This window comes from Schistocerca gregaria, chromosome 7, assembly GCF_023897955.1.
Source record: "Schistocerca gregaria isolate iqSchGreg1 chromosome 7, iqSchGreg1.2, whole genome shotgun sequence".
NCBI lineage: Eukaryota > Metazoa > Arthropoda > Insecta > Orthoptera > Acrididae > Schistocerca > Schistocerca gregaria.
The window spans coordinates 160,163,850-160,190,000 of NC_064926.1; the positions used below are offsets into that span (position 1 = coordinate 160,163,850).

General features: G+C 45.1%; 1 protein-coding gene across 2 annotated transcripts in view; it reads left to right on the forward strand.

Annotated features, from left to right (window-relative positions):
* LOC126281373 (neuroendocrine convertase 1-like) overlaps positions 1-26,151 on the forward strand; it is a 435,322-nt gene that overhangs the window by 359,518 nt on the left and 49,653 nt on the right. For both annotated transcript variants that reach the window (XM_049980291.1, XM_049980290.1), the window contains exon 11: positions 15,482-15,648. In XM_049980291.1, the coding sequence (XP_049836248.1) occupies positions 15,482-15,648 (167 nt within the window). The remainder of the gene's footprint in view (positions 1-15,481; positions 15,649-26,151) is intronic.

Consider the following 26,151-nt stretch of genomic DNA (forward strand, 5'->3'; position numbering starts at 1 on the left):
CCTCGAGAGCGCCGCTACCTGTGAGGGCAAATGTGTAATTAAACCAGAGAGCTGCCAGTGGTCCGTGCCTCAACCTCTAGATATTACGTGTCACAGGGAGTCACGACTTAACAGCCGCTGCCACTGTCAATGTGAGCTGTTCCACTAATGAATTCCTCTGAACTCGGAAATGGCTGTGTTAAGGTCATGGAAACCTCTTGCGCTTCGGTAACGCGGTGTAATACCTGTCACGATCTCTCCCTCTTAGACATGCACACACACACAAACACACACACACACTGTGCATTTCACAATTTCCATAATGACGTAAAAACCTTTCATTGTTAATCCTAAAAGCTTATACCAGGGTCAATCACTTACTGTTACTGTTTGCTACTGCGCATGCTGCTCTGCAAATAAACAGCCCGCTGCCATCAATGTAATTTCAGCACTGAATGAGACCTAATAGAGGATTGACGTTCGAAGCTGCGAGACAAAGTGGTTTCATTAATTTGACAGAAATGGTCTCCGGAGAGACACTGTGACCCTGCTGTAGATATCGCGCAAGCATACCTTTGCTGAGTAAATGACACATACAATGACATTTTACGGACGGAAGATGTTATACGGGAAGCACTGTTAGAAGAACTCAACCGTGAACGTGACGTAGTTGACTTTCGTGATGAAACTGATCCTGAACGCGATGCTCCTGAAGCAGTTATGGACAGTGTTAAGCCTGATGAGCATGCCTAATTTCAGACAGCGTTCAAGAACATACAGAATGTTCACTGGTGGAACACAGCTTGTCCCTAATAGAAGAGATTCCCAGTTACCTATAACATTAGAGTCCATATTTCAAGAGTATTGAAATAATGAATAGAACACCTCAAAATATTTGTGTTATACATGCATATTATGAAATGAGTAGCGTCTTCATGTAATAAACTGCAAATAAAAATTTCAAGTTTCAGCATTGAACAACTTCGTAGGCAGTTTTTACTTAGTCTTGAATTTGGGATGTGTTAATACTAATATTGTTTGAAAAAGAACATGACAGATGTGAAACAAAATGTGTTATATGAGACACCAATTTCACTATAAGTCTATATACGAGAAATTCCTCCAGCAAATAATTGAATGTCAATGCGACCCTGGTATACAATTTATGTGAAAATTTGAGAGGTGCACACTACTGGAGTTAACGCACAAGAACACATGTAACAATCTCACGATGGGGTTTTAGAAAGAGGCCCTTTTAGACGCGAGTAGCAGACTGTGCGTTTAAGTCTTGTAATGACGAAGTCAGTGGTACAACTCTCGCTGCTAGTACTGTTTTACTTCTATTTTACATTTACCTTGAAATGAAATACTAACTAACGAATATTGGGTCATTTTTTGGTGAGTTGTTTCAACTCAGCAAACCATAGATTTTTTTTTTTTTGCATTTACCCAAACCTGTTTCGATACTTATGTGCCATCTTCTGTGGACCGCGGTTTACTTCTGTAAAATATAATTTTTTTTCGTTTTTGGCCTAAAAACTGTAACATGGTTTTTAAATTAACTTCGCTTAGACTGCTCATACGTAGCTGTATTAATTAATTGAGAAAGTTTACTTATGTAGGTCCGCTTGTTTTTAAGACCTTTTATCATCTGACAGCACGTCATCTGCAAAGTAATAGGAAGAAGTTTTCCGAAGGGTTTGTTTCTCAATTGTTAACTTTTAAAATACTTTTCCAAGATTTGCTATTGTTTATGTCCTGTACTTCAGATTTTTGCCCATTTCGCTATCTTTAGTCTGTTCCCTTTTGCCTTTGTAATAACGTTCGCTGTTTTCCACACCTATTCACACTTCACTCCCACCTGCTTATACACGATTTTTTACATTAGAAAGTGAATTATATAAAGAAAAAAGATCTCGAATATAGGTATTTCTGATTTGACGCCTACAACTAATATACTGATACGCCCACATATCGCTAACTTTGCTCATGGTGCAAACTGCGCATACCGGGGAGTTGTAGACGTTTGATAATTATCGGCCCAGTGCTCTTTGAAGAGGAGTCACGATACGTGGCTTTGTTAGAAACGGAAGCTACTTTCTGTAGTACTTTCTATAATATTTTTTTTTTTTTTTTTTTTTTGTAAATTATTGGCTCACAGTCGTAACACTACTACTAACTCTCTAACAAGTATGATGTACGACCGCCTTCACTGTGCATGTGATGAGAATCCTGCGAATGTGTTTCTGTTTACGGTCGAAATGTACAACAGATTCCAACTGAAGCCATCAGCAGAGAACGCGTGAAGGTTATGTCATTGCGAGATGCTGATTAGCCTTCAGAGGAACGTTTAAATAGCGTAGGTGTATGCTTAGGAACGGCTGAAGAACTCAATGCTGCCGACAGAAAATTTACTGGCTGCAAAGAAACTAAAGATAGCATTACCCATGGGGAATTTGTGGGCGATGCTGCGACATTTTACTAACGATTAAGTTAGAAACGGACATTACCGTGCTAGACAAAGTTGATGTGGGTAGGGCCTTGGATGAACTAAGACGGTTGTTAAAAACGTAGTCTCTAAGACAGCAGGTTTAGTGAACCTTGCTTGCGTGTAAATGCAGCGAGCCTCGTTATGAAAATGACATGCAGAGTAAAATTACGCTTCATTCAAAGGCGAAAAACATACGAAGACGACAGCGGAATCAACATCTGTACACACTTATTCGTACATAATAACAGCCATGATCGGTCTGGATTGTCCGCAGTTACGTACGTTATTAATTTAACTTCTAGAATCAACCGGAAAATTTGGAGTATGTGGCCTTTCAGATCATGATGCACAAATTTTAACACTAAAAGGTTTCTTGTGTGTGTGTGTGTGTGTGTGTGTGTGTGTGTGTGTGTGTGTGTGTGTGTGTGTGTGTGTGTGCGTGCGTGGCCGGCCGTAATGGCCGAGCGGTTCTAGGCGCTAGAGTCTGGAACCGCGTGACCGCTACGGTCGCAGGTTCGAATCCTGCCTCGGGCATGGATGTGTGTGATGTCAGGTTAGTTAGGTTTAAGTAGTTTTAAGGTCTAGTGGACTGATGACCTCCATGCCCGAGGGAGGACTCGAACCTCTGGCGGGAAGGGCCGTGCAATCCGCCACATGGCGCCTTAAACCGCGTGGCTCCTCCGTGCAGCAAAAGGTTTTTGTACTCATACTAATGTTATATATAATTACAAACTATGTAGAAGAGTTAATCCAGCGGCAATAGAGAGCTTTTTTAACTTCGTTAAGGAGCAAGAGTGGCAGGATGCTTATAATACCGATAACATAGACACCAAATATAATGCTTTCCTTAACACACTTTTCATGCGTTTCGAAAGTGGCTTTCCATTAGAACGGTGTAAACAGAGTGCTAGCAGTAGAAGGTGGTCCGGGGACTGACTAGTGAGATAAGGATATCACGTAGAAGAGAGTGGAAATTAGATCAAAATGTTAGAAGTTTTCACAAATCGTGTATCTACCTTTCTGCAGATGACTCAGAGGAATGTCGTTTTAACTTTACTCTTGGTGGTGGCGCAGAGCGGAACAGTACTCTTGGTTGGGACGCAAAGAAGTTAAATGCTCTTGGCCTGGACGCGTAGGTGAAAAGACTTGAGTTAGGACGCGAGGCAGAACAAAAGTCTCGATAGGTACCGACCCATAGCATTGCTGAGGTAAAAAATTCATACAGTGTGCGGGCTGTGGCAGCTTCCTCAGGACTTATGCCGTCCGCAGTTGCTGAGGACTAGAGCATGTTCTGCGTATGCTAACGAGACTGATGTGTAATTATATTTCTGGGATATCAGAGAATCTGAGGACCACAACTGATTTCTGTCGAAACCGGTCGTGAAATAAACTATTTCACGTCAAGTGATCTTGGCCTCTAATATTATAAATTACAACATTAGATCAGCCAAACAGCATACGTTAATTTACTTGAGTGATCTCGTAAGTTACCACACTATTGTATGCTTTTCCCCGTTGACTTTGCTGCTCACTCTGTGGCAACTGTTTAATTATACAGATTTCTTGTTACGATTTTCACTCCTCTCGAGTGTGTGGGTAAGTGAACTATTACATTTGCGTGTCACTTGCCGTGGCACCTGTGGTATATTTTGTAATGGATGATGGTCTGAGCCACCGCTCTTTCACTTCAGTATTTATATACGTATGGTCTTCTGTTAGTATTGTTCACTTCAACAAGAACCACGCCCTCCGCTTACTTGTTAGGGTCAACACTTCTTCTTCTGTTTACTTTGACCACAGTTTAGTACATGCAGTTTATCTGATACTCCACCAAATCTGCCCCAAAGCCTGGTTGAGAAAGGAAGATGGTGAGCAGTAACACATCGTTAAAGAAAATCTTGGTTCACCTGACCTGCGTGGTAGTATCTTGTGTGAGCCACTTGCCAGGGCACAATGAAGACTTCAACGACAGTGAAGGCGGAGACGAACATCATCGGAATGGCTGAGCTGGCGGATGAAGCAACCCTGTATTTTTGGAGCAACGACAAGATGGACGGAGGAGGAACCCACTCACCGGTCGTGCAGGTGGATAAGGTCAAACCAGAAAGAATGCTGTGGAGAAGCAGGTTTATGGCATTTCGACTCTGTGTCATTTCATTGCAGTCGCAGGACTGGATCTTGCACTTCTCATTTCGTTTGAGGCGCAGACCAACGTTCCGAGACCATAACGTGTGGCTTACTTCTCTGCGAGTGTGTGGTTTGAGGTTTACGGGCGCTATACAGCGTGGTCATCAGCGCCCAAACGCATAAAAACAGGAACACATGCTGTGAAGGGACTAAGACGAACAGCGACCAAGAAGAACGGCTAAAAGACACAGCCCTGACGCAGTTCCAAATCCTCGCATGCGGAGGCAAAACAAGAGGAGAAGGGACACACTAAAAAAGGAAAGGAAACACAAGGAAAGGAGAACTGAAGTCGAATGGAAACAAGGAGGTAATCACGACTGACGGACCTCTTACCTAAAACCTGTGTGAGCCAGTCACCCAGCAGCACATTAAAACCCTCTCTCTAAAATCCGAGGCAACATATTGGACAGGACACGAAACCGTAAGACCTTAACCACAGTCTTGCAAAATAGAGGGCAAATCCGGTGGCAAAGAAACCACCGCCCTCTGGTCAGAGAATAAAAGACAGTCAAGTAAAACGTGGCGGACAGTAATCTGGACGTTACAAGCACTGCAGATTGTGGGGGTCCTCCCGCCGGAGTAAAAACCATGCGTTAAGGGACTGTCCCCGATGCGGAGGCGAGCCAGGAGAACCTCATCCCGCCTGCATGACTGGTAGGACGTACGCCATGGCCGCGTGGTGGCCTTGACCAGACGCAGCTTATTGTCACCAACTGCCAGCCACTCCTCTTCCCATTGACGCATAACACGAAAACGCAGGAGGGAGGTAACAGCATGGAGGGGGACGGCACATTCAACAACGTGAGGGAGGGAACTTGCATCTTTGGCAGCCACATCCGCCAGTTCGTTTCCCCTAATACCCACGTGCCCCGGCACCCAGCAGAAAGGAACCTCCTTCGTCTGCCGTTGCAGGTGGAGTAGGGCATCATGGATGTTCTGGACGACCGTATCCGCTGGGTACAAGTGTTGCATGGTCTGAAGGGCACTCAGGGAGGCAGAACAGATGAGGAACTTAAGACTGGGAACACATCTGCTTCAATGCCCGCAAGATCGCAAACAATTCCGCATCAAAGATGGTAAACGCCGCAGGAAGCCGTAACTTGACGACTCGATCAGGGAAATCAACAGCACAACCAACAGAGTCAACCTGTTTAGGGCCATCCGTAAACACTTGTACATGGTCGGGATGCTGGGGAAAAATATCGGAAAATAAGGAGGTAAAAACAAACGCAAGAGTGCAGCTCGTCCGGTACTCCGACAAGTCTGAAATGACGCTGGGCCTCTGGAGCAACCAGGGAGGCAGGCGGGTAAAACCTTGTCGTTGTAGGGCCACACGCTCCACACCAAGGGACCCAAGCAAATGCTTGGCACGAATGCCAAATGGTCTCGTTGCCCTGGGACGACTGGAAAAGAGACGTTCCATAGGCGGTCGGGCAACGGTAGGGTACGCAGGGGAGGTAGGACAGGCAAGGAAATGACACACCCGTCGCACCATGAGGAGTTTCCGCCGGATGGCGAGCGGCGGTTCCCCTGCCTCAGCACACAGGCTGGGGATGGGACTGGTACGGAAGGCACCAGTGGCCAGCCTGATACCCTCATGGTGTACTGCGTCAAGGATCTTCAGATGCGAAGGCCTTGCTGACCCATACACGGTGCAACCATAGTCAAGACGCGATCGGACGAAAGCCCTATAAAACTGCAACAGACGCGCCCGATTTGCTCCCCAGGACCGATGGCTCAGACACTTCAAAATATTCAGTGCCTTCAGGGACCGCACCTTGAGGTCTTTAAGGTGAAGCAACCACGACAACTTGGAATCAAGAGTGAGGCCCAGGAACCTCACAGTATCTCTAAAAGGAAGAACGGTGTCCCTCAGGCGCAATTCAGGGGAGGTAAAAAGACGCCGAGAACGATTAAAATGAACACACACAGATTTGTCTGCAGAAAAGGTAACACCCGTGTTTGCAGTCCATGCCTCTAAGCGCTTTATCGTAAGCTGCAACTGCCGACTAGCAGTGACAAGACTGGGGGAAGAACAGAAAACAGCAAAATCGTCCACAAGCAAGGAGCATTGGGCAGGACTCCGGATAGTGGACGTGATACTGTTAATAGCGATGGCAAAGAGGGTGACACTTAAAACGCTGTCCTGAGGAACATCATTCTCCTGCACGTACAAATCAGATAGCACATTACCAACCCGATACCGAAAGAGGCGGTGAGAAAGAAAGGACCGAATGAAGATGGTGAGACGGCCACGAAAGCCTCACTCATGGAGTTGATTGAGGATAAACACACAGTAGTGTCATACGCCTTATTAATGTCAAAGAAGACACCTAGACAATGCTAGTTGCGTAGGAAGGCCTGCTGGATGGCGGCCTCAAGCAGGGTCAAGTTGTTTATAGTGGAACGACATCTCCGAAAGCCACACTTAGAGGGGCTAAGGAGCTGCCTGGTCTCGAGCAGCCAAACCAGGCGACGGTTGACCATGCGTTCCTACGTCTTCCCAACACAGCTCCTCAAAGCAATACTCCGATAACTACTGGGATGCGTTCGGTCCTTCCCTGGTTTGAGGAGGGGAATCAAAATCGTCCTCCCTCCAAGAGTCAGGGTACGTGCCAGATAACCATATCATATTAAAACAGTTCAGTACCGGATTTGATCATGACCAGGCGCAGTATCATGAGCCACAGACAGCGCCGAATCCAGTTCCCACATTGTGAAGCGGCAGTTGTAGGGTTCAGAATTTAGAGACCGGAAGTCCAAGTGACCCCTCTCGATGGCAGTTCGGCAGCGGCAGAAACCTGGATCACAGTTAATAGCGGCGGTAGAGTCCGCAAAATGCATGGCCAGTGTCTGGGCAATGTCTCTCGGGGCCGTGAGGAGACATCCCTGATGCAGCAATGCAATAACAGGGAGTTGGCTGAGTTTCCCGGAAATCCTCCTGATGGCTTCCCATACTTTCGTAGAACTAGTGGAGCGAGAAATGGAGTTCAAGAATGATTGCCATGACCGTCGCTTGCTCTCTTTAATCACTCGCAGTGCTTTGGCCCTTGCTACCCGAAAGTCCGCAAGATGGTCAGCTGAGGGACGGCACTTAAAGCGGCGCAGAGCTGCACGGCGGGCTCGGATGGCTGAGCGGCACTCAGTGGTCCACCAAGGGACAGGACGCCTCTTGGGATGACCGGATGACCGTGGGATTGACAATTCAGCAGCATAGGAGATCATGGCTGTAACATGGTCTACCCATTCGTGGACGCTGGCACGGTGTTCCAAAACAGCCAGTTGGCTGAAAAGTGTCCAGTCAGCTCTGCAGAGTTGCCACTGGGGCGGCACTGGTAATGCCACAGCCTCTTCCAGGAGGCGAATCCAAAGGGGGAAGTGGTCACTAGAATGGAGGTCAGCAGCAGCCTCCCACAGAGCAGAATCGGCGAGTGCTGGAGAGCAAAAGAAAAGGTCAATAGCCGATGACGATCCGGAAGCAGTACAGAAATGAGTGGGAGCACCAGAGTTGAGGATGAACAGTTCTTAAGACTTCATGAGGCTTTCCGGAATGCGACCCCTGGGGCAAGTAGTCGGAGAGCCCCATAAGACATTATGAGCATTGAAGTCCCCCAGAAGAAGAAATGGGCGGGGGAGTTGGCTAATAAGGTCTGTGAGAGCCTCAGAGTCTATTGCATCCTGAGGCGGTAAATAAACTGAACAGACTGTGAACCTCAGACCCACAAGAATGTCAACCGCAACTGCTTGCAAATCGGTGACGAGAGGGAGCTGAGATGAGGGGTGCATGTCACGGACAAAAACCGCAACACCACCCTTTGCCCTTTCCCCCGTCAGATCATCTTTCCGATATACGGTATAGCCCCGTAAAGAAGGAGCATCAGTGGCTCGAAAATGTGTCTCTTGGAGACATAAGCGCAAAGGGCACTCTCGTACAAGGAGTTGTAATTCGGCCACATGCGTCCTGAACCCATTTAGGTTTTACTGTAATAGGGGAGGCAGTGATCAGGTTGGCTGAACTTTCACCCTGCCTCTGTGCTTTGGAGGAGAGCCCATACTGGCCAGAGATTTATTCCTGGGGCGAGAAGATCGCCCCCGGTCGACATCAATGTCCATCAGCTCCGATGACGACCCACGGGAGATGTCAGACAGTACGATGGCCTCGTCATCGGACCGACCCTGACTAGTCTCCTCAGGTAGCAAAACCTTCCCCTTTTGCATCTTTGTCTTGGGGGGCTTAGAATGCAGAGCCTTGTCAACAGTAGGAGCTTTACTCGCCTGAGCAGAAGGCGCCATATGGGGAGAGGCAGGAAGTACCCCAATGTCAGCAACCACGGCCTTGTCCGAGGCAGCGGGGAGAGCCGCAGGTTTGCAAAACAACCGCAGAAGCACAAGTGCACTGGCAAACGCAGGTATTAATGCTAACACTAGCAACCTCCGTTTGCTTAGCAACAGTGGCCATTTTTACCGATTTTTTCAGAGCAGAAGCGAAAGATGTTGAAAACACAGAAGGTTGCATGGCCTTAAAGAGCTTCTTGGCCTCACCATAGGGGATGCGCTTGGATGTTTTAATCTCCTGTACCTTCCGTTCTTCGAGATAGATGGGGCAGATCCGACTCCAGACAGGGTGACTCCCAGTGCAATTCACGCACTTCACAGGCGATGAACAATCGGCTCCGTCATGGGCAGGCTGACCACATTTACCACAAGTGGCTATCCCATTGCACCCCAACGTAGTATTCCCAAAGCGCTGACATTTAAAACAGCGCATTGGGTTGGGGAAATATGACCGTACTGGCAAACGTAAGAACCCCGCTTTAACATGCTCTGGGAGTCTCGGGCAACTGAACGTAAGAATAAACGAGTCAGATTTGACGAGGTCCCCATCGACTCGTTTCATAATATGCTGCACGTCAATAATACCTTCGTCAGCCCACTCAGATTTTAACTCGTCTATGGGGATATCCACCAAGTCCCTACACGTCACAACACCCTTACTATAATTCAAAGTGGAGTGGAGCTCAGTCTCGATAGCGTACTTTCCTAGACAGGTTGCTTTCCAAAGGCAAGCGACTTGACGGGAACTGGAAGTCTCAACTAACAGAGTCCCAATGCGCAGTCGCTTCACAGATTTCAGTGTTCCTGCAATTCCCTCAAGACCCTTGAGGATGTAAAAGGGAGAAACCCTCTCAAAGCTACCCTCCTTACGTTTAATATCAAAAACACATTCTGATTATCAGCAAGTGCTCCGTTACGAAAGTCTGTTAAATCTCTAGCAACACCAGGCGCTGGAGGACTCGCAGCGCGTAGCCGCTTTTTCGATGGGGTGTGTTATCCTACCAGTGGCCCACCCAAGCCACTGGTAGGGGGAAATGTAGAGGTCGAAGGGTCCATTGCGGTCCCACGAGCAGCTAGGGAACTAAAAGTCCGCTCAGACAGAGCCCCGCGAGCCTGAGTCAGCCTTATACAACTGGGGTGCGGCAGGTGCCCCAGAGGTTGCCCGCTTGCGACTGTTCCACCCCAACAGCCATGCATCTTCTGGGCGCGGAGCACGCCGAAAGATTGAGGGGTTTTTATAGAGGTTGGCCTTCCTTGCAATCCAGGCGGACAAGCCAAGATTACCATTCCCCGCAGCACACAACATTGCACCGCCGCGCCGTACGGTGGTCGCTGAAGCATGTCCGGGGGTTACGGTGACAGAAGACTGGCGGCGCTGATCAGTCCCCAACTCAGGACCCCGGGGTCGCCAAGACCGTACTCAGCAAGTGAATGCTGAGCCCTTGGGGGCCTTCTCTGCGAGCTGAGATCTACCTTAGACAAAATCTCGCTTGTTTCTTTTTCCTACTGTCTCACCTTCAGCTGAAGTCTGTGATGGGATAATGGTAGTAGAGGCATGGTTTTGTGCGAAACTGGAAGAATCTGATTCGTACATGCACGTTCGCAGCAGATGTGTGATGCTCGTTTTTATCAGACATCGTGACTACTTAGGAATTTGGCCTTGTATTTGGATTTGGACAGGCAACTGCCCACCCAGAACGAGGAAGGCCTTAGAAAATGTGGACTAAACATCAGTAGTCACACTCTCAGCCTGCTGAGAGGGCGAACACAGCGGGTCAGCCCTCATGCGCTCGAGAAACTAAGCTTACAAAAAATGTAGTGATAGGATCCTGGAATGTTTTTAAGCAGGCTGTTTAGGTTTTTATGTTGGTAACGCCACGTAGCGCTCTGTATGAAAATCATTGACTGTGCTGTGTGCAGTCTGTGGCTGGTGGGACTCATTGTTGGAATATTCCCTTGTGTAGTGTTGGGCAGTTGGATGTGAACAGCGCGTAGCGCTGGACAGTTGGAGGTGAGCCGACAGCAGTGGTGGATGTGGAGAGAGAGATGCCAGAGTTCTGAGAGGTTACTACAAGCGGACGATCTGGACGTGTGTCCGCCTGAAAAAGGAAATTAGTAAAGATGGATGTCATGAATTGATGACTTTTGAACACTATTAAGGTAAATAGATTGTTTGTTCTCTATCAAAATCTTCCATTTGCTAACTGTGCCTATCAGTAGTTAGTGCCTTCAGTAGTTAGAATCTTTTAGTTAACTGGCAGTATTGGCGCTCGCTGTATTGCAGTAGTTCCAGTAACAAAGATTTTTGTGTGGTACGCGATTCATGAAAGGTATAGGTTATTGTTAGTCAGGGCCATTATTTTGTAGGGATTATTGAAAGTAAGATTGCGTTGCGCTAAAAAAAAAATATTGTGTGCTAGTTTACTGATGATTAGAATAAGGAAAGAGAGAAATGTCTGATTACGTTCAGTTTTACTCAGCTGTTTGAAAATCAAATAACGTAGACGTTTACCAGCACAGTCGTTCATAGTTTTGTAAGGGGATGTTACATGTTCAAACATTAGTTAATCTGGAATACAATAACAGGCGTGAGAGAAGAACAGCACGTGTCATCCATAAGCCTTTTCGAATAAACATTGGTACTGCCACCTTAAGTGAAACGAGATTTTCCAGCGTAGATAAAATTGAAAAATTCCGTTCAGATCATACGATTTTCTGGAAGAGAAAAGATGAGAGAAAACGCCAGATTCACGGTGTTGGATCCGCTGTGAAGACCATATTCGTGAATGGTCATCAGCTAATCCCATCTTCTGTCGGCGAGAGAATTACATAACATCCAATTCAATTCTCTGAGGTAAATTTATGACTCTAATCTATGCATATGCTTTCACCTTGGAGGCTGATGCAGACACTAAATATCATTCCTACAACCAGTTAAACACAACCATCAACAAAGTGCCAGATACATCCTCGCTCGTAGCGCTGGCACACCCCATACTGTCTCACGAGGCATTATAATAAAAAGGATATTCTTGTCATCAGGACAGCAAGAAATGCCGATGACTGCTGGACAGATGAGAACTCGTTTGCTGCCGGTTGAGGATCTCAGTCAGTCGCAAACCAAAAAGATCCATCCACATCCTGCTCAGACGAAAGTTTCACACTTCTAAACTTCAAATTAAGGCCACTGCTACAGATTACAGAAACGCAATCTCAAATAATCTGGTTACTCACCCATTCTACACTATGAATGAAAATCTGGAGTGGACCATACTTCAGGTGTTTATTACTGACTCAGCTGAAGAAACAGTTGGTTTTGTAAAGAAGAAAGACATGTTTCCAGAATGAGATGTCCTAATGTAACGGACCCAAAGTGGCATCGTCAAAAGATAAACACAGAATCAAGGCTGCTACCAACACCACTATCTTCAAGTCTCTAACATCCTCACTATCTTCAATGAAAGCAACTGTAGTGCATTTGGAACTACCGTGGTACATCGCTGTTGTCAAATGCAAGGTAAAATTCTCGCTTTAATTCTATTAAATCGGCTGCAAATTTGTTTCAGAGAGGTTACTACTTGAATCTCAATGTTTCTGTGCTAGACAACTCCAGGCAAAATTTAAAGAGCAACAGGAGCCTCTGAATGTAGTTTTCTATGGCCTGGAAAAAGCCTTTGATTCAGTACTTAGTTCTGCCATGTGAAGGTACTAAGAAATGCTGGATGTCCTGAACGCTATGTGGAACTGAATCAAGCTCTTCATGATGCCATGGGTGGGCTGATTGTTCACGGCAATTGTGTGCATCGGCCTCAGGGACTCAAACATGGCTGCGGGCTTGCTCCAACGCTCTTTGCACTGCACGTAATTGTCATGGAGTAGAAATCATTTTTAAATGGCCAAGCACAGAGACTAAGTTTCTTTTTGATGGAGATCTCTTCAGTCTTGCAAGACTTCGGTCACAAAGACTTACTCAGGTTACACGGGTGAAACCACTACTTTATGCCAATGACACTGCATCTCCCATCCCTATACAGGAAGAGCTACAACATGCAGCTGCCTTAAAACTGCATGAGATCAGGGTCTTGTTCTTACCATCAATGAGGAAAAAACAAAGGTATTCGCACAACCTGTTCCTGGATTAATTCTCCTCTCCTTCTTAGACACGGCAGTGGAGCAGGTTGATTATTTTTCGTACCTTGGAAGAATCTCGTCTAAATGGTATACGTGAGAACAGGATGTTGATAAAACGATTGGAGGTGTCCCTGCAGCTTTAGGACGGATAATGCACAGAGTCTTTACGAATGAAGACGTAAAGCTGCATATCAGACTAATGGTGTACAGAGCTGTTCTATTTCCACGTCCCTGCATGACTGAAGCTTGGAAACGCTGTCGCGACTTCTAGAGCGCTTCCACCAACAAAAAGTGAGATACATCTTTAACATTAAATCAGAGGACAATATGACCAACACTCCAGTTTTTAAGAAAGTGTATTTGAACAGCACTGAGGCAAGTGAAATGCTTAGGCCGTGTTCATCGTATGAGTGGTACAGGGCTTCCCTTTATTGTGAACTCTTCTCTACCAGTAGCCCTCATAGTCCCTCTTACGTTTTAAGGGCCAACTAAAACACGTTATAAAGAAGACTGGTATAAATATACATGCATGAGAAGACTGTGCTGTGGACCGCTCACTGTGGAGAAAACAACACCCACCGCTGTCAACTTGTTTGAAGGAGAGCGTCACAGACCCGAAGAGGCCAAGCAACAGGCGAGAAAGCTCCATCGATTACAACCTCGACATTCTCCAGTCTTTCACTGGGGTTTGTGTGAACGCATGTTTAATGCCAGAATTGGTCTGTTCAGTCATCTGAAATACAACCATGAGTTGATGACAGGCTCATTCCGTGCTGGAAGAACGTATGCATACTCAGAATCGAGCTGTAGCCAACGACGATGACAAGTGAATCAGAGGGGGGCGATGCATATCGAATGGGTTCGTTCGATTCAGATCAAAGGCACTGTTTAAATTTAGCCGTATCCCAGCACCGTCTTACAAAACAATTGATACATCATTGATTTGTCAATTGCTTCTCACAACACACACCGTTAGAAGTTATTTTAAAAGCTTAAATAACTCCCCTAAGATATTATCAAACTTTTTTAGTGAAGAAGATCCATAATTTTGTATTTATATCTCCCTTGTCAGACATTCCCAAAAAAATGCTATGTAGTTGTGCAGTCTAAAACTGCTGCCACTAAATCTTCCTTAAATCACACTTAAAACCTTGGTCAGATGTGGTTCATTTCCGTGAAAACCATGATGAATGTGATCGCCATAATGCAATGAGACGTCGAGGTTCCTCTCAAGCTCCAAGAGTAGAACTGGTTCAGAAGCACTAGCAATAGAGAATGTCAAATCAATGGTTTCCTTTAACTATATCATCTTGACATTGCGAAACTGTAAGAATTTAAGAGGGTGGGAGGGACATATAGGGAAAGCAAAAATAAGTGGGACCAAGGCGTAGGAGGTATGTACACCATGTCATAAGGATTAAAAATCTCGAATGAATAAATTCAAGTGTAATTCTTGTGGTGCTTATATCTGTCTCCATCACCGCACTTCAATACAGAAACACGCGTGTGAGAACAAAAATGACATTCGGAATGAATGTTTGATTCTTAAGACGACGAAAATTACTTGTTTTTGTGAAGGTCATATGGATTCAGCCGCGTCGTAATTACTTGCCTTTGCCAACTGATGTTTGATGCATACTGAACTACGTCTTTAGTTTAAGATGTAAAGATTAATGAAATTTGATTATGCTTAATCATATGGTTTCATTCCAACACCACTTTCGTTTACGTTTTAGTATTTATTGCCGCAGAAACAACAAATGCACCTCAGAGATGCTCCGTGACCACTGCTGCTCCGCAAAAGCTGACTCTAGCGGAATATTAAAAGATTTTGTTTCTTCCCTGTAAACTTTAGTTTCTTCCTAGTTTACTGCTCGCTCAATGTACAACAGGAGTACAATGGTGAGCGTCTCACTCTTTTCTAGCTTACTATCTCCCTTTGACTTCCTTCGACTCTCACAACTGCAGTCTGATTTGCGAACGATCTGTAGATAACTTTGTACTCTTTGCATTTCATCCATGACAGAGCGGTTTGCTGTGACATTCCCTTTAACAGGGCCGGTTCACCTACTGACTGCAGTTCGTCTGTTTGAAGGGTTTCTTCCCTGTAAACTTTAATTTCTTCCTAGTTTACTGCTCGCTCAATGTACAACAGGAGTACAATGGTGAGCGTCTCACTCTTTTCTAGCTTACTATCTCCCTTTGACTTCCTTCGACTCTCACTACTGCAGTCTGATTTGCGAACGATCTGTAGATAACTTTGTACTCTTTGCATTTCATCCATGACAGAGCGGTTTGCTGTGACATTCCCTTTAACAGGGCCGGTTCACCTACTGACTGCAGTTCGTCTGTTTGAAGGGACAACACGTCGATAAGGCAAGGCGTTCTCACAGTGGCGCACTTCCACACGGACGGGTGTGTGGGCACGGAGCGCGAAGTCAATTTCCTGGAGCACGTGGAGTTGCAAGTGAATCTGCGCTACTCCCTGCGGGGCGCCCTCGAGATATACCTCACGTCCGCTGCAGGTATGTGATGGCTGCATGGCCGTGGAGCGCGAAATTATATTCATGGAGAACATGGTTCTGTAGGTAAATCTGTGTTTGTAGCTGTGTGGTGCCTTCCAGATATTATCTCGTGTCCACAACAGGATGTGGCTGAGTGGCCACAGGGCGCGAGTTCACACTTATGAAGCATGTTGAGCCACAAGTAAACCTGTATTACTAGTTGCATACTGCCTTCGAGATATTATCTCCCATCCGAAACAGGTACATGGTGGGTGCATAGCCATGGAGTGCGAGATCGTATTCATGGAGGACATGGAGCTGCAAGTAAGCCTGTGCTGCCACCTATTTGGAGTCTTTTAGATATTACCTCACATCCGCAACAGGTACGTAGTGACTCTGTGGCCATAGAGACTAACATCATTTTCGTGGAGTACATGGAGTTGCACATAAACCTGTGTTACTACCTATGTGATGCCTTCCAGAAATCTCATGACCACAACAGATACGTGGTGGCTGAAGCGCCAAAGAAACTGGTATAGGCATGCCTATTCAAATACAGGTATGCGTAAACAGGCAGAATATGGCGGTGCGGTCGGCAGCGCCTATATAAGACAACAAGTGAGCCGCGCGGGATTAGCCGAGCGGTCTTAGGCGCTACAGTCATGGACTGTGCGGCTGGTCCCGGCGGAGGTTCAAGTCCTCCCTCGGGCATGGGGGTGTGTGTTTGTCATTATGATAATTTAGGTTAAGTAGTGTGTAAGTTTAGGGACTGATGGCCTTAGCAGTTAAGTCCCGTAAGATTTCACACACATTTGAACATTTTAACAACAATTGTCTGGCGCATATGTTAGATCGGTTACTGCTGCTACAATGGCAGGTTATGAAGATTTAAATGTGTTTGAAAGTGGTGTTACAGTCGGCGCACGAGCGGTACGACACAGCATCGCCGAGGTACCGATGAAGTGGGGATTTTCCCGGACGATCATTTCATGGGTGTACCGAATATGGCTGCGGCCGGAAAAAGATCCTGCAAGAACGGAACCAACGACGACTGAGGAGAATCGTTTAACTTGGCAGAGGTGCAACCATTCGGCAAATTGCTGGAGACTTAAATGGCGGGCCATCGACAAGTGTCAGCTTGCGAACCATTCAACGCAACATCATCGATATGGGCTTTCGGAGCCGGAGGCCCACTCGTGTACCCTTTATGACTGCACGACACAAAGCTTCACGCCTCGCCTGAGCACGTCAACACCGACATTGGACTGTTGATGGCTGGAAACATGTTGCCTGGTCGGACGCGTCTCATTGCAAATTGTATCGGGCAGATCGACGTGTGTGGGTATGAAGACAACCTCATGAATCCATGGACCCTGCATGTCAGTAGAGGATTGTTCTAGCTGGTGGAGGCTCTGTAATGCTCTTGGGCGTCTGCAGCTGGAATGATACTGAATCCGTGATACGTCTAGATACGACTCTGACGCGTGACACGTACGTAAGCTTACTGTCTGATCACCTGCGTCCATGTCATTGTGCATTCCGACGCACTTGGACAATTCCAGCAGGACAATGCGACACCACACCCGTCCACAATTGTTGCAGAGTGGCTCCAGAAACACTCTTCTGAGTATGAACACTTCAGCTGTCCACCAAACTCCCCACACATGAACATTATTGAGTATATCTGGGATGCCTTGGAACGTGGTGTTCAGAAGATATCTCCACCCCCTTGTACTCTTAGGGGTTTGTGGATAACCCTGCAGGATTCATGGCGTCAATTCCTTCCATCGCTACTTCAGACATTAGTCGAGTCAATGCCGCGTCGTGTTGCGTCACTTTACGTGCTCGCGGGGACCCTACAAGATATTAGGCACTTGTTGCAGTTTCTTTGACTCTTCACTGTATAAGAATTATGTGGAACTGTAAGTAATCCTGCGCTACTAACTGTTTGGTGCGTTTGAGAAATTTAACATACATGACAGGTTCATGTTAGATGCATGGACATGTAGCGCGAGATCATATTGATGGAGCATGTGGAGCTACAAGCAAACCTGTGCTACTAGCTGCGCAGTGCCTTCGAGGTATTATTTCATGTCTGCAACAGGTATGTGGTGGCTACATAGCCGTAGAGCACGGGCTCGTATTCATGGAGCATGTGGAACTGAAAGTAAACCGGCACTACTAGGTGTGTGGTGTCTTTATGATATTATCTCACGTCCGCAACTGATTGATGGTGGATGTGGGGCCATTGAGCCTGACAGCATCTTTATCGAGCACATGGAGCTGCAAGTAATTCGGCGTTATCAGCTCTGTGGTGTTTTCGAGATATTATCTGACACCTAGAACAGGTACATGGTGGGTGCATGGCTATTTAGTGCAAGGTCCTATTCATGAAGCACGCTGAGCTGTAAATAATCCTGCGCTACTAGCTGTGCAGTGCCTCCGAGATCACTTCCGCATTTTCATGGAGGATTCGTAGCTACGGAGAGCGATATCGTACTCATGGAGAACGTGGAGCGGCAAGTTTACCTTTTCTAGTAGCTGTACGGTGCGTTAAAGGCGTTATCTCTTGTCCGCAACGGGTACATGGTTGTTACATTGTCGGGGACTGCGAGAATCAGCCACCAGCCTTCATTGATGAAGCACCAGGAGAACAGCAAGTGGCATATTTAGCTTTTCCATTTGTTTTCTCTGTCTAGTTCTTAAATCTTTTATGTGTTTGTGTGTCCTTGCAAAGCTTTACTCTTAAATTCATTGCGTGTTTTTGTATTTGAGAGGTATAGCATCGTTTTCTAATAACAGGAATGTGAACACTCGTGCATTCGGTAGCGTAGCAACCATTTATTTGTTTGTTTTGGAGGGGCAGCCACCACTGAACACAGCCAGTAAGTCGTTGACAACTCAGTCACATGCCAGCCTCCGTTGATGAAGCACAGGTAGACTAACGAGACTCATAATTAGCTTTTCTATTTGTTTTCAAAGTTTAATTCTCAAGTCAGTAGTAGTATGATGGATAGAGTGTGTGTCCTGTGCGTGGACGCAGGAGGAGCTGGCTGAAGACGCTTATGACCACGGTGAGGCGTGCTACACTCTGTAGCAACGTTTGAAACATGTGATTTGGTCATTATTTTATTCCACAACCATATCAAGTGAAGAGCCACGCTAAGTGCCAGTAAATTAGCTTGTTGCACAAATATGTACTTTTGACAAAATTGGTTACATAACCGAAAGCACATATTATTAGGATGACTTATTTTCTACTCAAGTGTAATGATTTTTAATATTTAACTAAGAAAGCAACTCATGCAGCTCATACATTAATTGTGCTGTTTGCTTTGCTGTTTTGTTGATACTTGTGCTTTTATCGTAGTTTAATGTGTTGCAGTTATAATACTTAATAATGGCATGAGGCCGAAATCTAGATTGTGGAATACAAGCTGTTGAACAGCCAAATGGAAGCTGTTTTTGTTGTGGTCTTCAGGCCAGAGACTGGATTGATGCAGTTCTCCATGCTACTGTATCCTGTGCAAGCTTCTTCATCTCCGAGTAATTACTGTAACCCACATACTTCTCAATCTGCTTAGCGTTTTCATCCTTGGTCTCCCTGTACGATTTTCACCCTCCACGACTCCCTCCAGTACTAAATTGATGATACCTAGAAGGCTCAGAATGTGTCCTACCAACAGATTCCTTCTTTTAGTCTGGTTGTACCACAAATTTCTCTTTGCTCCCGTTCTATTCAGTACTTTCTAATTAGTTACGTGATCTACACGTCTCATCAGCCTTCTTCAGTAGGACCACTTCTCAAATGCTTCTATTCTCTTCTTATCTAAACTGCTATCACCCATGTTTCACTTCCATTCATGAATACACTCCATAAATATGCATTCAGAAAGGAGTTCCTGACGCTTAAATCTATACTCGATGTTAAAAAGTTTCTCTTCCTCAGAAAAGCCTTTCTTGACATTGCCAGTCTACATTTTATATCCTCTGCACTTCGACCATCGTCAGTTATTTTGTTTCGCAAATAGCAAAACTCATCTACTTCTTCACGTATCTCATTTCCTAATCTAATTACTTCAGCATCACCTGGTTTAATTCGATTACATTCCATTATCCTCATTTAGTTTTTGTTGATGAACATCTAATATCCTCCTTTCAAGACACTGTCCATTCCATTCAATTGCTCTTCCGAGTCCTTTGCCGTCTCTGACAGAATTACAGTGTCGTCGGGAAACCTCAAAGATTTTATTTCTTCTCCCTGGACTTTAATTTATACTCCAAAATTTTCATTTGTTTCTTTTACTGCTTGCTCAATATACAGACTGAATAAAATCAAGGACAGGCTACAAACCGATTATGGCGATTACATTTTTCAACAATTTATATGTCGCTGTGACTCCACACAAAAGTAAGGTCATAACTTTTGTTGTGTTGCAGTAGAGCTAAACAAGTGATTTAAAAATACGGCATTACATTAACGTAAAGGAATGTATTTACAATTCGCGTTCATTAAACTAGAATGTAGCTACCTATCGTAGATTATTTAAATATTCCAAATAGCGTGAGTGTTATTTCGTACTCTGTAAGTATCAGTTATTGTGGTAAGCTTCTTCAAGTGATATTGGTTTCTGTGCTGTTGCATGAATTTTCTGCAGACATTCAGTGTTCCTTTCCAAAATCATTTTCAGAGATCCTCGACTTGGGGCAAGTTTATTGTTATTTATTTACCATGGCGAATACGAGTGTACTGCGTCCGACTGCTACACGACAGACCATATTTGTTGAGTTCCAGGCTAAGCAATAGTTCACATATGTGCGCATCGTAACATCTTTACATGTATCTGTATTCGGTTGGCAGAATAGTCTCGTTTCCGGATGTGTTCAAACGCTACGCTGATAACAACACATTTAAGGTGGGATCGTCTGTTCCATTCCAAAGAACGCTCACGTGCCGGTAACAGCATCAGCACCGTACGTTTATAAAATAGATATTCATGGATGTACATTGCTCTCAGTTTCAGCAAAGCAGAAGCTACTGTCCTGCCTTTCTTGTACGAATAGTTTTATTTTAGGAGCTTTTGATTCGTCCTGTAGGAAATTTATTTGAGAGCCCTGGCGTACTTTTCCCGATATTTTAATTCCGCCATCTTGCCAGCTCAGTAATCTCGCTTGAGTAAGTTTACATTGAGTAATGGAAGAAGATAACATTTGAGTGGAACTACGCGTCAGTGGTGGCGTTATTAGAAATGTGACTTCTTGCTGAAAACGATATAACAGGAAATTGACACTGAATTGTTCATAGAAATCGTATTAACAGTCGTCTTAGGTGGTTTAGCGAAAAGCCGGAACGAGTATATCAGGCTGGGCAAGCGAGGCTATGAACCACTTTCCTGTTGTTCGCGAGTCCGGTGTCTTAATCACTGCGCCATCCCGATCAGTTTTGCCTGAAGGTGGTGATCGCACATTCCACTTAAAAATTCATTTGCCTAGCCGCAGAATGGGAATATACCCACATTTCAGCATCACCGTCACACTTCCTTAGAAATGTTGCTATGTTAGATGTAAAATCCTCCAATAGTAAGTAGAGAAATAGTGTTCACTGCTGTTACCGCTACCTCGCGTCTTTCGCAAGGATTTGATTACTTAGAGATGGCGGCTGTAGTCTATATTCTCTTTGCTCTGATTTAGTAGTTGAAGGCCATCCATTCGAGAATACAATATCCAACTCATCTAACCGTGCACTTATTTAAATAATTCACAATTCGTGAAACACAATGGCATGTATGCAATTATTGCGCAAGGAATTGCTGTAGGATGCGTCCTGGATCAGAGGTGGAATGGGAATGTGGTGAATTTGAGCTACTGAAGCCTAACTACAATTACGACTAAAATAAACATTTACTGATTTCGATATAATAATTACCACACTTATGACCATAATAAAATATGACGACTGCTGGTACCTCATGTATCTACATCAGCAGCTACGTGGTTACTCTGCAAATCACACTTAAGTGCCTGGCAGAGGGTTCATCCAACCAGCTTCGCAATAATTCTCTATCATTACACTCTCGAACAGCGCGCGGAAAAAACTAACACATATACAGGGTGGTCCATTGATCGTGACCTTGCCCAATATCTCACTAAGTAAGCATCAAACTAAAAAACTACAAAGAACGAAACTTCTCTAGCTTGAAGGGGGAACCAGATGGCGTTATGGTTGGTCCGCTAGATGACACTGACATAGGTCAAAAGGATATCAACTGCGTTTTTTTAAATAGGAACCCCCATTTTTATTGCATATTCGTGTAGTACGTAAAGAAATATGAATGTTATAGTTGGACCACTTTTTTCGCTTTGTGATAGATGGCGCTGTAGTAATCACTAACATATGGCTCACAATTTTAGACGAATAGTTGGTAACAGGTAGGTTTTTTAAATTAAAATACAGAACGTAGATACGTTTGAACATTTTATCTCGGTTGTCCCAGTGAGATTCCTGTACCTTTGTGAACTTATCATTTCTGAGAACGCATGCTGTCTCAGCGTGATTACCTGTAAATACCACATTAATGCAATAAATGCTCAAAATGATGTCCGTCAACCTCAATGCATTCGGCAATACGTGTAACGCCATTCCTCTCAATAGCGAGTAGTTTGCCTAAAGTAATGTTCTCACATCCATTGACAATGCGCTGACGCATGTTGTCAGGCGTTGTCGGTGGATCACGATAGCAAATATACTTCAACTTTCCCCACAGAAAGAAATTCAGGGGCGTCAGATCCGGTGAACGTGCGCGCCATGGTATGGTGCTTCGAAGACCAATTCACCTGTCATGACATATGCTATGTGCCGGACATCCATCACGTCGAAGTGCATTCTGTCATGCATTGAAACATCTTGTAGTAACAAAGCCAGAACATTACGTAGGAAATCAGCATACATTGCACCATTTACATTGCCATCGATAAAATGGGGGCCAATTATCCTTCCTCCCATAATGCCGCACCAAACATTAACCCGCCAAGATAGCTGATATTCCACTTGTAGCAGCCATCGTGGATTGTCCGTTGCCCATACGGTATAGGGGGTTGGGTTGAGTTGGTCGGGGGAAGAGACCAAATAGCGAGGTCATCGGTCTCATCGGATTAGGGAAGGATGGGGAAGGAAGTCTGCCGTGCCCTTTCAAAGGAACCATCCCGGAATTTCCATGGAGCGATTTAGGGAAATCACGGAAAACCTAAATCATTATGGCCGGACGCGGGATTGAACCGTCGTCCTCCCGAATGCGAGTCCAGTGTGCTAACCACTGTGCCACCTCGCTTGGTCAATAGTGTATATTATGCCGGTTTACGTTACCGCTGTTGGTGAATGACGCTTCGTCGCTAAATAGAACGCGTGCAAAAAATTGTCATCGTCCCGTAATTTCTCTTGTGACTAGGTGCACAACTGTACACGACGTCTAAAGCCGTCGCCATGCAATTCCTGGTGCATAGAATATGGTACGGGTGCAATCGATGTTGATGTAGCATTCTCAACACCGATGTTTTTGAGATTACTGATTCTCACGCAATTTGTCTGCTACTGATGTGCGGACGACAGAAGCCAAAACACCTACTTGAGCATCATCATGTGTTGCAGGTCGTGGTTGACGTTTCACATGTGGCTGAACACCTCCTGTTTCCTTAAATAACGTAGCTTTGCGAAGAACGCCCCGGACACTTGGATGATACCGAGCAGCATACACAGCACGCGCCCGTTGGGCATTTTGATCACAATAGCCATACATCAACACGATATCGACCTTTTCCGCAATTGGTAAACGGTCCATAACAACACGGGTAATGTATCACGAAGCAACTACCGTCTGCACTGGAGGAATGTTACGTGATACCACTTACTTATATGTTTGTGACTATTACAGCGCCATCTATCACAAAGCAAAAAAAGTGGTCCAACTAAAACTTTCACATTTCTTTACGTACTACACGAATATGTAATAAAAAGGGGGTTCCTATTTAAAAAACGCAGTTGATATCAGTTTTACCTATGGCAGCGCCATATAGAGGGCCAACCATAGCACCATGTGGTTTCCCCCCTTCAGGCTGGACGAGTTTCGTTCTTTGTAGTTTTCTCGTTTGATGTTTATTTAGTGACATATGTGGCCCGGCCACTATCAATAGACCACCCTGTATACGTCTCGAGAATGAGATTTTCACTCTGCAGCGGAGTGTGCGCTGATATGAAACTTCCTGACAGATGAAAACTGTGTGCCGGGCCGAGACTCGAACTCGGGACCTATGCCTTTCGCGAGCAAGTGCTCTACCAACTGAGCTAGCTAAGCACGACTCACGACCCGTCCTCTCAGGTTCAATACTGCTAGTACATCGTCTCCTACCTTCGAAACTCCACAGACGCTCTTCTGCTAAACGGAGTTAATGTCTCGGTCCGGCAAACAGTTTTACCCTGTCAGGAAGTTTCACGTATAGACGTATTTCCGTACGACGTATGATTTCCCTTCTGTCACTATGATGTTAATTTATTCCTATGTAGGTCGGCATCAAAAAAATATTTCCGCATTCGGAGGAGAAAATTGGTGACTGAAATCTCGTGAGAAGATCTCGCCGCAATGAGATACGCCGTTGTTTTGCTGATGTCCACCACAAATCCTGTGTCATGTCCGTAACACTCTCTTCCCTTTTTCTCGATAATATAAAATGTGCTAATCTTTTTTGAACTTTCTCGATGTGCTGCATTAATCCTATCTGCTAAGGATCCAAGACCACGCAGCAGCACTCCCGAAGAGGACGCACAAGCGTAGTGTAGGCAGTCTTTTTAGTAGATCTGTTGTATCTTTTGTGTGCCGTGCCAATAAATCGTTGTGTTTGGTTCACCTTCCCCAAAACGTTTCATATGTGTTCTCCGCAGTTAAAGTTGTTTGTAATTGTAATTCCTAGGTATTTACGAGTAGTTGAATTTACAACATTTAGATCTGACTGAAATTTAACGGATTCCTTTTAGCACACATGTGGATGACCAGACTCTTTTTATGATTGAGGATCAATTACTAATTTACGCACCATACAGATATTCTATGTAAATCGTTTTGTAATTGGTTTTGCTCTTCTGATGACTTTACTAGACGATTAACGACAGCTCACCTACAAACTTTCTAAGATGACTACCTAGATCGCCTCCTATATCGTTAAAATAGTCAAGAGACAGCATAGGGACTATAATACTACCTTGGAGAACGCCAGAAATCATTTCTGTTTTACTCGATGACTTTTCCTCATTTTCTATGAACCGTGACGTCTCTGATAGTAAATCCCGAAACCAGTCAAAATGGTTCAAATGGCTCTAAGCACTATGGGACTCAACTGCTGTGGTCATTAGTCCCCTAGAACTTAGAACTACTTAAACCTAACTAACCTAGGGACATCACACACATCCATGCCCGAGACAGGATTCGAAACTGCGACTGAAACCAGTCCATAAGAACGCAATTAGATTACATGCCGCTTATGAGGTGCTGTGCCAAAAGCCTCCTAGAAATCTATAAATACGGCATCAATTTTCACAAAAATGATGTTTTCTATATCCGTGGTGATTGTGTGTCAATAGACCGTTGTCTTCCTGGTAATAATAATGTTCGTCAGCCGTGGTCGGCTCGCGTTAAAGCCGTTTTTCCTTTTGGGCAATTTGTCACTATGGAGTGGCGTCTTTTTCCTCCCTCAGTTACTATCTGAACGAGTTGCTCACTTACCTCAGTCAATGGGAGAAGCAGCGTTTTTCGGTACTAGTACTGCTGTAACCTGTTTGGTGTGGCAGTTACACTTCCGTGTCATGGTGTGCGTGTGGCAGTTGGTCGGTTGCGGCGAAGCACCGAGGAAGTCTCTGCAGCGTGTGATCAGGCGGGCCGCTGGCAGCGTGCACGTGCGGTCGGAGTTGTGTGGCACTAGCTGCGAGAACTGCTAAGTTCGTCGCCCACCTCACCTGCATACTGGAGTTGAGTGATCAGTGACCTTGTCGTGAAAGATCAACCGTTGTGACATATCTTCGTTGATTGCTGATGGTTGCATCCTGGGCTGTCCCCGCAAGCAGCAACTTGGTGTGTTGGAGTCGGTAAAAATTTACAACTGTCTCCCTGTATGGTGTTTAAGCTTAGAAATGATTATAATTTATTACTGAAGTGCACCAGCGGTATCTTCTGCCTTGTGGCCGTTAACGTTCCGCTTACCTGCCCTGGTCGTTAACATAGTTTTGTGGCAGTGTGGTTTCCTCGCTGTGTTGATGCTGTCCGGCTCGGCGTGTGGTTCGACAGCTTGGTGTTGTTCTGCTTCTCTCCTTGAGTGTTTACTGTGCCTTGACTGTGTTTATACGCCAATTATTAAGACATAATGCTACTGCGATCCTCCTCTTCGCTAGTACTTTTGGTAGTGATGCTGTTGGTCGGGTGGAACGGATTAGAGTACGTGGTTGGGAGAAAGGTACAGAAAGCTGGCTAAAGCCTGAAATAA